Genomic DNA, 11139 nt, shown 5'->3' on the forward strand with positions numbered 1-11139 from the left:
GGTCCATGAGGCACAGCCTCACAGCTTCAAAGCCCACAAAAAGGAAAGACACATAAGACACCCCCCCCCCCCCAAACAGCCATGCAAGCAATTTTCCCATTGCAGGTGTCCCCCACCCCTGACCCGCTCTCCAAGCGTCCATTCATTCTGCAGAAATGGCACATCTTGCTTCGCCCCAAGCTGCTGCTCCTCATTTCCCCCTTTGCTGCCAGATAACCACATCCCCGAGGGTATTCCCCGGGCAGTCCACGCTCATCGCTGTGCTCAGCCTTCGCTGAGGGTGAGAACACGCACAGAGAAGGGGGAGCAAGGGGCGCTGAAACCCCCCTTTGCAAGCTGCTGTGGGAGCCCTGCTGCAGCCCTGCCGCTCCTCCCTCCCCGCTCCCGGGGCAGGGGTGATGCCGGGATGAGCCTGGCGCCGATGACTGGAGAATTTTTGCGGCGTTTTTCAGCTTCCTTTGCCTCCAGCCTGACTAACGCTGCCTGCGCGCCCGCGGCCCCCGCCGCGCACCGCTGGAGGGAGGGGATCCCCGCCAGGGGGCGGTGCAGCCGGGCGGCGCGGGGCGGGGGATGCCCATATTTGGCAAGCGGGCGCGTCACTCCCCTTATATGGGCAGTGTCGTCAAGGCCCGGCCTCCCATTCATATAAATGCCCGGTGGCTGAGGCCGGGATTCCCTGCCCGGGCTCGGCGCTGAGCCGCGGTCCCTCCGTCCCTCCCGTCCTATCGCCGCGCTCCCGCGCTAGCACCGGGACTCCCCAGCCGCTCTCCCTGCTCCTGCCCCGCGGCCGGTATGAAAGTCACGTCCCTCGACTGCCGGCAGCTGAGGAAGCTCCTGCGGAAGGAGCCCTCCCGCTGCCTGGTGCTGGACTGCCGGCCCTACCTGTCCTACTCGGCCTCCTGCCTCCGCGGGTCGCTCAACGTCAACCTCAACTCCGTGGTGATGCGGCGCGCCCGCGGCGGGGCCGTGCCGCTCCACTTTGTGGTGCCCGACGAGACGGCCCGGTCCCGGCTGCTGCTGGGCGGCGAAGGGGCGGCGGGGACCGCTAGGCTGGCGGCCGTGGTGGTGCTGGACCAGGGCACAGGGCACTGGCAGAAGCTGAAAAAGGACAGCACGGCACAGATCGTCCTCAACGCCCTGCTCTCCAGCCTGCCCGAGGCTGGGGCCAGGATTTGCTTCCTGAAAGGTGAGAGGGGCAGCGGGGAACGGGAGGGTAGGAGTTTAGGAGGGCGGTGTGGATCGATCCCCAGAGCCCCTCTGGCTGGCAGCGGCCCCGCGGTGGTCCCGTCCCTTCTCCGCCACCACCCCCCCCCCCCACGATTAACGTGGTTGTTGGTGGAGGGCAGGGAGGTAACGCCGGGATTTCGTTTCTTTTCCACCCACTGGTCATAAATCCCGGATAGACTCCGCGGGCTGAGCCGACATGCCTTTCCGCTCACCCCCGCCGCGCGTTTAATAAGCTGATGGGAAGCAAAGAATATTAGGGAAGAAGAGCAAAAGTTGGGGATTATCAAAGGGAGATGTGGGCGAGAGGGATCGGGGCTGCGTGGAAAATAAAATCAGCCCCATGAGGAAAAGGAGACCCGAAGCTGCCGCTTTTCGCTGTCCGCCCGGTGGCACGGGGCGGCTCGTGTTGGTCGCCGGAACCCCGGGGATCGTTCCCTGCTCCTCCACCCGAGAGCTCTGTCTCTCCATCGAGCATACCGAGGCTGGCAGGGGAAGCCCATAGCCCAGACTCCGGGGTTTGTCGGGGGACAGAAATACCTCCTCACGTGTATTACAGCCCTTTGATTGCGGTTCTTTGTTTTCCTTCCGTGTAACCCGGGGACAATAAAGCGATAAAAGAAATCTCAGTCCGCCCTTCCCCTGTTCTCCCACCCCTGCCTTCCCTCCGCTTCTCCAGGCAGCGCCTTTGTCCCTTTGCCCTCTCTGTTGTTCTTGCCCCCTCCCCGCCCCGTGCTTCCCCCCGCAGCTGGGCAGTGCTCGGAGCCCGCCCCTGTCACCGCACACCCGGGTCTGCGGGGTTCCCCGGAGGGAACCACGCCGAAGCCGGAGTTCATACCCCCCCCCCCTCCTTGCCATATCCCGAGGCTGCAAATGGAGGAGAAAACCAGGCGATGTTTCTTGAATTAACTCTGCTCCTGTGTCCTCACTCGCCTGGGTTCATTCACCTTTATTAAGCATTTCGTCATGCCAGTTCTTGCCCTGATGTGCTCAGTTTGGTCTCCTATAACTAGCACTGCCCCGAGTACATCCCCGCCGGGGAGAAGGCACCTCCAGCCTGGTACTGCCAGATGCCATGAGGAGGGACACCCTCGCTTGTCTCTGTTCGGTCCCCTCCGCCCTGCCCCGGTCCCCCCCCAAAGCACCAGTTGTACTGCTGCAAGGCAGGGATACTTGCACTGTGCTGGGGCAGTCAAACCCTTAGGGACCTCATTAAACCAAAAATGAAAAAACACTTCCAGGGTCACACCGGGGAGTCTGTGGCAAACCAGGGGCTGAATTAAGCTCTACTGACTCCCAGCTTGGTCATGTAGGTACGAGATCGTCCTCTCCTTAAGGACCAGCCCCACGCTTTGAAGTACTGACTGTGGCTGTGGGCAGTTTATCCGGGGTGGGGGTTTGGTGTAGGCTCTACTTTGTGCCTTTTGTGTATTGCAAAGTGTCTTATCTTGAAAACGTTCCCCCTTCATGGATGGGAAAGTTTTGTCCTTTTCCTGATGCTGTTCCCCTTTGCTGGAAGTGCTCTGGGTGTCAGGATCAGGCCCATGAAGTCCACAGCTCTGTTTCAGGTCTGATGCAGCCTGACTCAGCAGGCAGCACTGGTGATTCACCAGGACCACCGACCCCCAGGAAGCTGTTGTGGTCTGGGGGAAGGTCTTTGTGCAGAGGGGATATAAATCACCCTGAAGCAGTGGGCACTGATCAGAATAAAGGGTCTTCTGAGAGTCTGTAACACCAACTTCGCAAATAACAGGCTGTAAAACCATCAGGAAAATAAAACCTCCTTGAGGCTCCCTTTGTATTCCCGCTCTCCGTAAACGTGGGAGAGCGGGGAGGAGGTGTTGGTTACTTAAGGGCTAAGGTGGTCTCACCTTGGCCAGCTTGGATGGGGCTTGGAGCAACCTGGTCTAGTGGAGGGTGTCCCTGCCCATGGCAGGGGGTTGGAACTGGATGTTTTTTAAGGTCTTTTCCAACCCAAACTGTTCAATGATTCTATGATACAAGCAGATTTCCCCCACAAGCATGGCCCCAGGCAGGGGGCAGCTAGTGTAGGCAAGTAGGCCAAATGGCACAGTAAGCCCTATTTCATCCCTTACTTTCTTCCTTTCAGGGGGTGGGCATGTCATATCTTTCATCTGTGTAGGTGCAGTTTCATTCTGGGTGAGCTTCAGCCCCAGCACAGCACTGGTTGTGTGGTGGAAGGAAGATCATGCAGCAAGATAAAATAAGGACTCTTCCCTTGGTGCTGACAAGGATTCTATTATCTATTGATTAAAACCGAAGCGCAGCCCAGCTCCCTGTGATGAGCCATCTAGTACTTGCAGAAATGACCTCCGGAAAGCCAGGTTGAGTGGGGAGGGGGAAGAGGAGATTGCTGGAGGATGGGATGAGGAGATGACTCACTGTAAGAATGGCCTGCAAATATCCTGATCCTCAAGGCTTGTAATTAACCATTCACCAGCTGCATGTGTTTGCTGCCCCAGAGACATGAGCCATGTATGTCTGTTCGAACACACACGCTGATTTGGCTGGGGTGGATTTCTGTGTTCGTTCAAGAGTAAAAACAACAACACAGGGAGTCAACGGCTATTTATATAAGCATATTTTTCCTATGCAATGGCAGTGGTTGGGGGCCAGGGAGGAGATAAGGTCAGCTATGCAAAACAAGAGGATTTAAAAGTCTTCCCCGTGAAGGGCAGTTGGAGATCAGGGAAGCGGAGGAGTGTGGAGAGCTGCCTGTGCTGGCTGGCTTTTCACACTGCAAGTTGTTAGGGATATCATTTTATCGACCCAGTTGTCGTGGATATCACTTCATCACACACACAAACACCCCTTATGGTCTCCATGGTCCCTTGGCTGCTTGACCCGCTGTGAGCTCTGGGGCAAGCTGACTGCTTGTGGCTGGGGAGTAGGAGGAAAGGTGCAGGTGCCAACTCACTGCCAAGTCACCCTCCAGCCCTCCGTCATGGAAAACACTTTCATCACCTTCAGTGGGCTTTGGAACGTGCCGGCCTCTTGCAACACGAGGACCCCAAGGCAGGGCTGAGTGGGCGATGGCAGCACGTCATGAATTCGAGCACACATCTGCTCAAACATTGCAAGCCAATGACACAGTGGTGTTACGGGGCTGAAATGTCAAGGTACCAGGCAGCCTGTGGTAGGGGCCCTGCGGCTGCTCAGATCTTCAGTGCTTCCTTTGTTTCATAACCTTTCCTCGCACCAGGGCACCCGCACTGACCCTGCTTATCAGGGTGAAACAGTTGCAGGTGAATGAATCACATTGGGGTTTTGCTTTCTGAGCCGTGTTTACTTGAGGGCCCTGCTCTGGAGGATTATTGAATCTGGCTGTTCAAGAGCTTTCGCAATTCATTTCAGTTCTGAAAGAGCACAGGTGGCAGACATGTGGCACGCCACTGACGTTTCCAGGCTGCTTCTGCTACCTGGCTTATTCACATTCATTTTAGAGATCCTGTGTTTCCGTGCAGCATATTCCCAGCCTGGAAACAGGGTGATTTAGCTGACGACAAACTTTGAGTAACAATGTAATAACAGGATTAATTCCTTTTCATTAGCAGTGCACTGAATGAAATGAATGCAGTCCTTAACCATGCAGAATAGCTCATGTGGGGCTATTCAGTTGTCAAGTGCTGTCACAGGATTTCATTAAGTTTTATAGCTGTTATTTAATAGATTGGTTTCAGTGGGACTGTCTTCATTACCTCGCTGTCTCGTGCATTGTGGTGATTAATGACACAGTTGCAAGCATCCCCCTCTTGTGCTTATGTCCGTTCAGAAATGCAAGTAAAATATTTTTCATGCTGTCACACTGTAAATAGCAATGACAGATTTAGAGAAGATGAGTCCTGAGCGCAGAAATCTCCATCTCAAACACTGGGAATACTGCTCTTACATAAAACCTGTGGGAGGGAGTTTAGTCCCTGCTGTACTGGAGTTAATGGTTGATAGATTCGACAGAATTACATTCACTAACAGTTTTAATCTGGATCCACCAGCTTTTGGCAAGTTAATAATTGTCAGCAGTAACAGAGGTTTTACTTTGGGTGCCTGAAGCCTTTTAAACAAAGGCATTTCCCAGGGGAGCACTATCCCTCATTAACCCCCCGGGGCCCATCGCTGTGCAGTACTATCACACTGCATTGCAACCAATGGAGCCTCATTTCTCCTCTAGTTAATTAAACCAGGTTTTGCAAGCACAAACATTCATATCTTCCTTTTTCTTTTTCCCTTTTTTTTCCCTAGGGGGGTATGAAACCTTTAACTCTCAATATCCTGAGTGCTGTGTGGATGGAAAACTCATTTCCCTGGAGAGGACTGAGGCAGAGAGAAACCTTGCCAGCCACTGTGAGAAGCAGAGCACCAACCACAAACCTGTTTATGACCAGGTATGTGTCATGGCTGCGGTGGATGATATTCCGCTTGGGTCTTCTCCCCCCTACCTCTGGGCTCTGGAGGCTGGCAGGGTGCCGGTGGCCCTTGTGCTGGTGTGGGCTGTCAATAAGTTGTCACAGTCCAGGCTGACAGCCCATGTGTTGAATAAGTCCTGATCAGCATTGCCTCTGCCTGGTTTCAAAATTAGGCAATAGAAGGAGTAAAAACACCCTGTCCAGCCCCAAAACTGTACTTGTGTCCCATCTATCACACAGCCTGGCAGCAGCTCATGCCTCCCCAGGAGACTTAAAATGAGGAGAGGCTGCCAGGAGCATCGTCTTCCAGCAGGCAAAGTAGTATGCATTGCTTGAACCTCCTCTGAGAGCCCAGGAGGAATCTGAGCCTGGTGGAGGTGGCCATGACTGTGGGGCCACTTCTGAAACCCCACTTTCTTAGGCAGGGGAAGTGGGGTTTCCACAGGGGAAGTCACTGCATGCTGGCCCAGCCCAGGGAATACGTGTGCTCCGAGATGTCACCCTGCGGTCAGGCTGCTTCCGCTGGGGCGTGTGTTTCCTGGCGCTTGGGGGGAGCCCCCGGTGATGCCCCCCTGCATCTCCCACCACAGGCTCCATCCTTCCGCCCTGTGTGGCTCCTGCCTGTCCCTGGTGTGTGGAACCTGCAGTGGGGGCAGCTGTGGGGGTGGAAAGCTGGTTTCTCACAGCTGGGAGCTGGCAGCAGCGCTTGTGCATCATGGAAAGTTACCTGTGATCTCAGAACCCTGGTGTCAGGCGATGGCTGGTTTTGTTTCTTGCACAGTCTCATCACCCAGCCTTTGCTTGCGCTGAGGAAGGAGGAACCGAGATGACATCTTGGGGCGGGTGACGCAGTGGGTGCTGCTCTCCAGGGAGGTGTGAGGGGATGGGGAGCTCCAATTTTAATTGCTTTACTTCAGCTTTGGAGGTTTAAGTGGAAGGGCTGAGCTCTGGGCTGAGTTAGAGCAGCCTCTTCCTCTGTCCTCCTTTTCCTCCCTGCTCGGAGGTGGCTCCCCACCTCGCCTGTGTTTTGGTAAAGCCTCAGAGGGAATGGACCTCTCACATCTGAAAGCGCTTTGGTTGCATCCTGAGGGGCAACACTTTAAAGAAAGCCAGAAACATCCTGCACGTGAGTGGGCTGGATGTGACTTTGTGCTTCACAGATGTGGATAGGAAAATGAGAACCTTCTTGCTGCGTGGGCTTTGCCATCGCAGTGATTTGCTGGCCGGCAGCACCGGGGTTCAAACGCACCAGTGGGAGAGGGAGCGGGCACCCACGCAGGGTATCAGGACTTAAATACTCTTGGAAAGGAATTACATGTTTCTACTCCTTCTTTTCCAGGGTGGTCCGGTCGAAATCCTGCCTTTTCTCTACCTTGGTAGTGCCTATCACGCTTCCAAGTGCGAGTTTCTCGCCAACCTGCACATCACGGCCCTGCTCAACGTCTCCAGGAAAAGCTCAGAGTCCTTCAAAGACCAATATTGCTACAAATGGATCCCAGTAGAGGACAGTCACACAGCAGACATCAGCTCACACTTCCAGGAAGCCATTGACTTCATTGGTAGGTCCAAATGAACACATTTCCAGACCTTCATGTATTTTAAAGTCATTTATTTTAAAAGACATGTTGGTGGGAAGGACACATAATTTTGTGCATGTTCCCAGATTTCCAGCAAAAGTTTATGCTTCCTCCTTCCCAAGCATTTCTCCTGGTAGAGGGATTTCTATGAAGAAGGAAGGAAGAGGGACATTCAGAGCAAGGTCTTTGTCCTTCCCAGGCTGGGAGGCTCAGGAGAGGAAATGCCTCCTCTTGACTGCCATCAGGCAGATGAGGCACGTAGCTGCTTAGATTCATTTTCAAAGCAAGCGTAGGTGTAACTTCAGCATGACAAGGAGCAAAGAAGTATGGTTGAATAACACCAAAGTCTATTGATTTTTTGTAAAGGAAGAAAACCATATTGCTTCCTTGGCCTTGCATACCAGACCCTATAAAAGTCAGGTGAAGCAGACAGCTTATTACAGTCCTCTGCTGAGATATCCTAAAGCCAGTGTCTTAGAAATCCAGTATCTCCCCTTGTCACAGAGCTCTTTCCATTGCTCATTTTGTTATACCAGTATCCCACCCTTAAATACCTGGATGAAAAGCAATGAAGATGCCTTTAGAAAACTCCGGGCCATCCCTTTCAAATCTCCCTGTATAAGGCTGGGGAGGTGAGGGCACACCAGCCCTGCCAGGTAGCAAAAGGGAGAGGCTCCTTGTTACAAGGTGGTTTAGTGGGGTGGAGCAGCTGGAACCAGGGTGGTGGTGAAATTGTTGCTATTGCTCTCCAGGAACATTCAAGAGAGACATAGAATAAACCCCCAGTTACAGGCTCACTGCGCTCATTGCTCAGCTGAGTTCAGTCCTTCAGCAGTGCAGGCAGAACTGCAAAAACTTTCCCTTCTTGGTAAGGGACTTTTCATACCTTTCAGGGAAAGGATAATTGATGGCATTCTTCAGTCCCATCCCCAACCCCTCCTGATAATTGAGTCAATTGGAAACTTCCCAGGTTGAGGATGACCTTAGTTTTCACTTTCTTTTAAATCTGGGCATGTGGTGTCAATGCTGCAGATGACTCAAGTCCATGTCTTCCTTATTTTGTGTGGTAGTTAAATATAACCGGTTGTGGTGGCACCAGTCCCCAGGCAGACAATTGAAGACAGGCAAATGATAACTTGCTCAGCTCTGCGTTATTCCACTGAGTGCTACACTCAGCTCAGTTATCCATAAATTGGAGCCCGAACATATTGCTCAAGGCAATAGAGCACAGAATGTCTATTTTCGAACTCTATTTTTTGTGTGGAAAGGTTTTATTTTAAGCACATTCTCTTTAATCTAATAACAATCATTGTGTTGTGTGAGTAACCACAGTGGCTCCTGTTGTGTAAAATGGGTGCTTTGCATAAGCCTTTTATATCCTGACTTAAGTCCAAGCATCCTTTAACCAGGCTGTAATTAGTAACTGCCTACCAGCCCTTGTGTGCTTTGTGGTGAGGCCCCAGGGAGTGAGCTCAGACTCTCCACCCAAGGGCACCCACCAAGGGCTCAGCACTTGGTACTGCCATGTGCTGCTAACCAGCCAAACAGGGAGTTAGGTTTGGACTTAAAAGTCCTGTTTTTCTAGCAAAGCTGATGAGAGGAAGGCAGCCCTGCAGCATCTGAAAGACCTGATGGTCTGGGCTTGGGTCAGCACTTTGAGCTGCAGGCAGCGAAGTGAGGGTACAGCAAACGTAAGCGTTGCCCAGATACCTGATCTCTATCTTGCAACGCTCTGCAAAGTCAGTTGTTCCAAAAAAGAAATAGGAATGTGGGAAGGAGAAATGGAAGCAATTTCCTAAAAAATACAGAAAGAACCAAATCAGGATGCACAGATTCTGAAACCAAGAGCCATGTGCAGCTCAGCTCCATCTCTGGGTCTTGTCCCTCTTCTCTTTTAATCTCCATGTTACCCTTAGTACTCAGTGAAGGAACAAGCCCCTCTTTGCTGGTGGACTGGCTGTACCTTCAGTGCTGGGTGCATGTCAGTGTCCTCTGCATCCCCAGTGACAACTGATGTCTGCAACACCTTTTTTTCCCCTAGATTATGTCAGACGAATGGGGGGCAAGATCCTGGTGCACTGCGAAGCAGGGATTTCGCGCTCTCCCACCATCTGCATGGCATATCTCATGAAGACAAAGAAGCTCCGTTTGGAGGAAGCCTTTGATTACATCAAGCAGCGCCGGAGCCTGATCTCACCAAACTTTGGTTTCATGGGCCAGTTGCTACAGTATGAGTCAGAGATCTTGTCTTCCACCCCCAGCCCCCCAGTCACCTCGTGCAAAAGAGAAGCTGCGTCTTTCTTTGCAGAAGAACTGACCTTAGGCAAAGACTTTGAAGGCTCCTGTTTCGCCTTTCCTACCTCAGTGTTGAGTTCTGTGCCCATCCACTCTCCTGTTCACCAGCTGAAACTCAGCCCGATGACAGCATCTTCATCCTGCTGAAACACCCTGGGAGACCGGAGCTGGTGCTGTTCTCTGATCCGAACTGTGACCCCCAGCAAGAACATTTCATGAACGTGCAATAGAGAAACCTCATTGACTTGAGCTGAGACAGAGTGGTTGTCATGGGTCATACTTCCCATGTGCTGTGACTGTGGGACACAAGTGTGGCAGGTTCTCTGAACTTTTATGGCCCTTTTTTTTAAAACAAGAAAGTGCTTTTTTAGGTTTTTATCCAGAGTGTGCACCCACTACTGTATTCCCAGATTCCTCGGGAGCAATGAGAAACCCATTTAGTATGTTCTCAGTTCCCACCTCCTTCCCTTCTTGTTTTTTAAAAGACCCTTATTTAACATTTCAAGCAATAAACAGCAGCAGCAGGAAGGAAAGCAAAGTGAAAAGCACGACCTTTGCATCCGCAGGGGTGGTGGGAGTGAATATTTGTTCTGCTTTACCTCCCGCTTTCCTCCTCCCCTCTCCTGTGTCATGTTTCAGGGAGCAAAGGGCTGGGGTGGTGAGAGGGAGCTGCTTTCCCAGGACAGGGCTGCACAGCCAGGTGAAAATCCCCTGTCCGGCTCCAGCCTCTGAAGTGTCAGGTATTGACCATAGTGTAACTGGATGCCAAACTAGACCATGGATCCATTCAGGTGTTGCATTTCCTGTACTTCTGCATTTGCCTTTGTACTGGATGTGCTTTTAAGTAAGGCAGGGGACTTAACAGAAGCTATCAGGCTACCCTGCTGAGCTATTATCCTCCCATCTGTTATTTAAGAACAGCCCTAGAATACTTGAATGTCTCAAATCCTCTGTTCCAGTTACTTCCCATCAGATAACACTGTAACTGCTGGATTTTACACCAAAAAAACCTGACAAGCTCCAAGCCAATTCTTTCTCCATCCGTTCCCATGTGTTCCTGACTTGTATCGTGTGTGGTCAAGTGGTCTTGTTCAGTGTTATGTGGCTTTTTAGTGTGTGTGTGTGGTCACCTTCTAGCCAGCCTTTGTCTGTGAAAACTGGTTTCTCTCTCTTTGACTTCTGTGTCTGCAGGGAGTTCAGAATGAGCGTCTCTCTTTGTCTGTTGACCTTTTTATTTTTTGTAATATGTAATCTGTATGGGAAATGGCAATAATTTCCAGGAGATCTCATGAATGTGAACGAAAACCTGCAATGGGTTTTTATGGAGTGTAAAGACTAATAAAGGAAAGAAAAAAATGCCAGGAAAAGAAAGCTTGTTTCTATTTGGAGTGAGCTGCTAAAGTGCTTTGGTAGAGCTTGGTGGCCACAAAGGTCGCCTGAGATAAAGTGTCATGGCCCGAAAGTGATGTAAGGAGGTAGAAGAGGGGGGTGAGCATCACTGGGTTCTGCTGAAAGCCTCTAAGGTGCATCTCTAAGGAGGGGAGACGGTGAGGGGGAGGACTGTTTTAAACAGAATGACATGAGTCACAGTGGCGTCACTTCCCAGCAGCCAGGCAGGA

The 11139-nt window shown here is 51.9% G+C and overlaps 1 protein-coding gene across 1 annotated transcript; it reads left to right on the forward strand.

The window, feature by feature from the left end:
* The first annotated feature begins 651 nt into the window (after window positions 1-651).
* On the forward strand, window positions 652-10891 carry DUSP5 (dual specificity phosphatase 5). The gene is made up of 4 exons (XM_065672219.1): window positions 652-1186; window positions 5485-5627; window positions 6988-7207; window positions 9267-10891. The coding sequence occupies exons 1-4, from the start codon at window positions 793-795 to the stop codon at window positions 9665-9667; spliced, it is 1158 nt and encodes a 385-aa protein (XP_065528291.1). The 5' UTR covers window positions 652-792; the 3' UTR covers window positions 9668-10891.
* Window positions 10892-11139: the final 248 nt, after the last annotated feature.

Source organism: Lathamus discolor, chromosome 3 (assembly GCF_037157495.1).
Source record: "Lathamus discolor isolate bLatDis1 chromosome 3, bLatDis1.hap1, whole genome shotgun sequence".
NCBI lineage: Eukaryota > Metazoa > Chordata > Aves > Psittaciformes > Psittacidae > Lathamus > Lathamus discolor.

Excerpts from the sequence above, each read along its gene's own strand:
- DUSP5 (XM_065672219.1), top strand. The coding sequence starts at position 793 with ATGAAAGTCACGTCCCTCGACTGCCGGCAGCTGAGGAAGCTCCTGCGG. Across the intron at positions 1,187-5,484 it reads CAGGATTTGCTTCCTGAAAG|GGGGGTATGAAACCTTTAAC; the intron begins GTGAGAGGGGCA and ends TTTTTTCCCTAG. Across the intron at positions 7,208-9,266 it reads GGAAGCCATTGACTTCATTG|ATTATGTCAGACGAATGGGG; the intron begins GTAGGTCCAAAT and ends TTTTTCCCCTAG.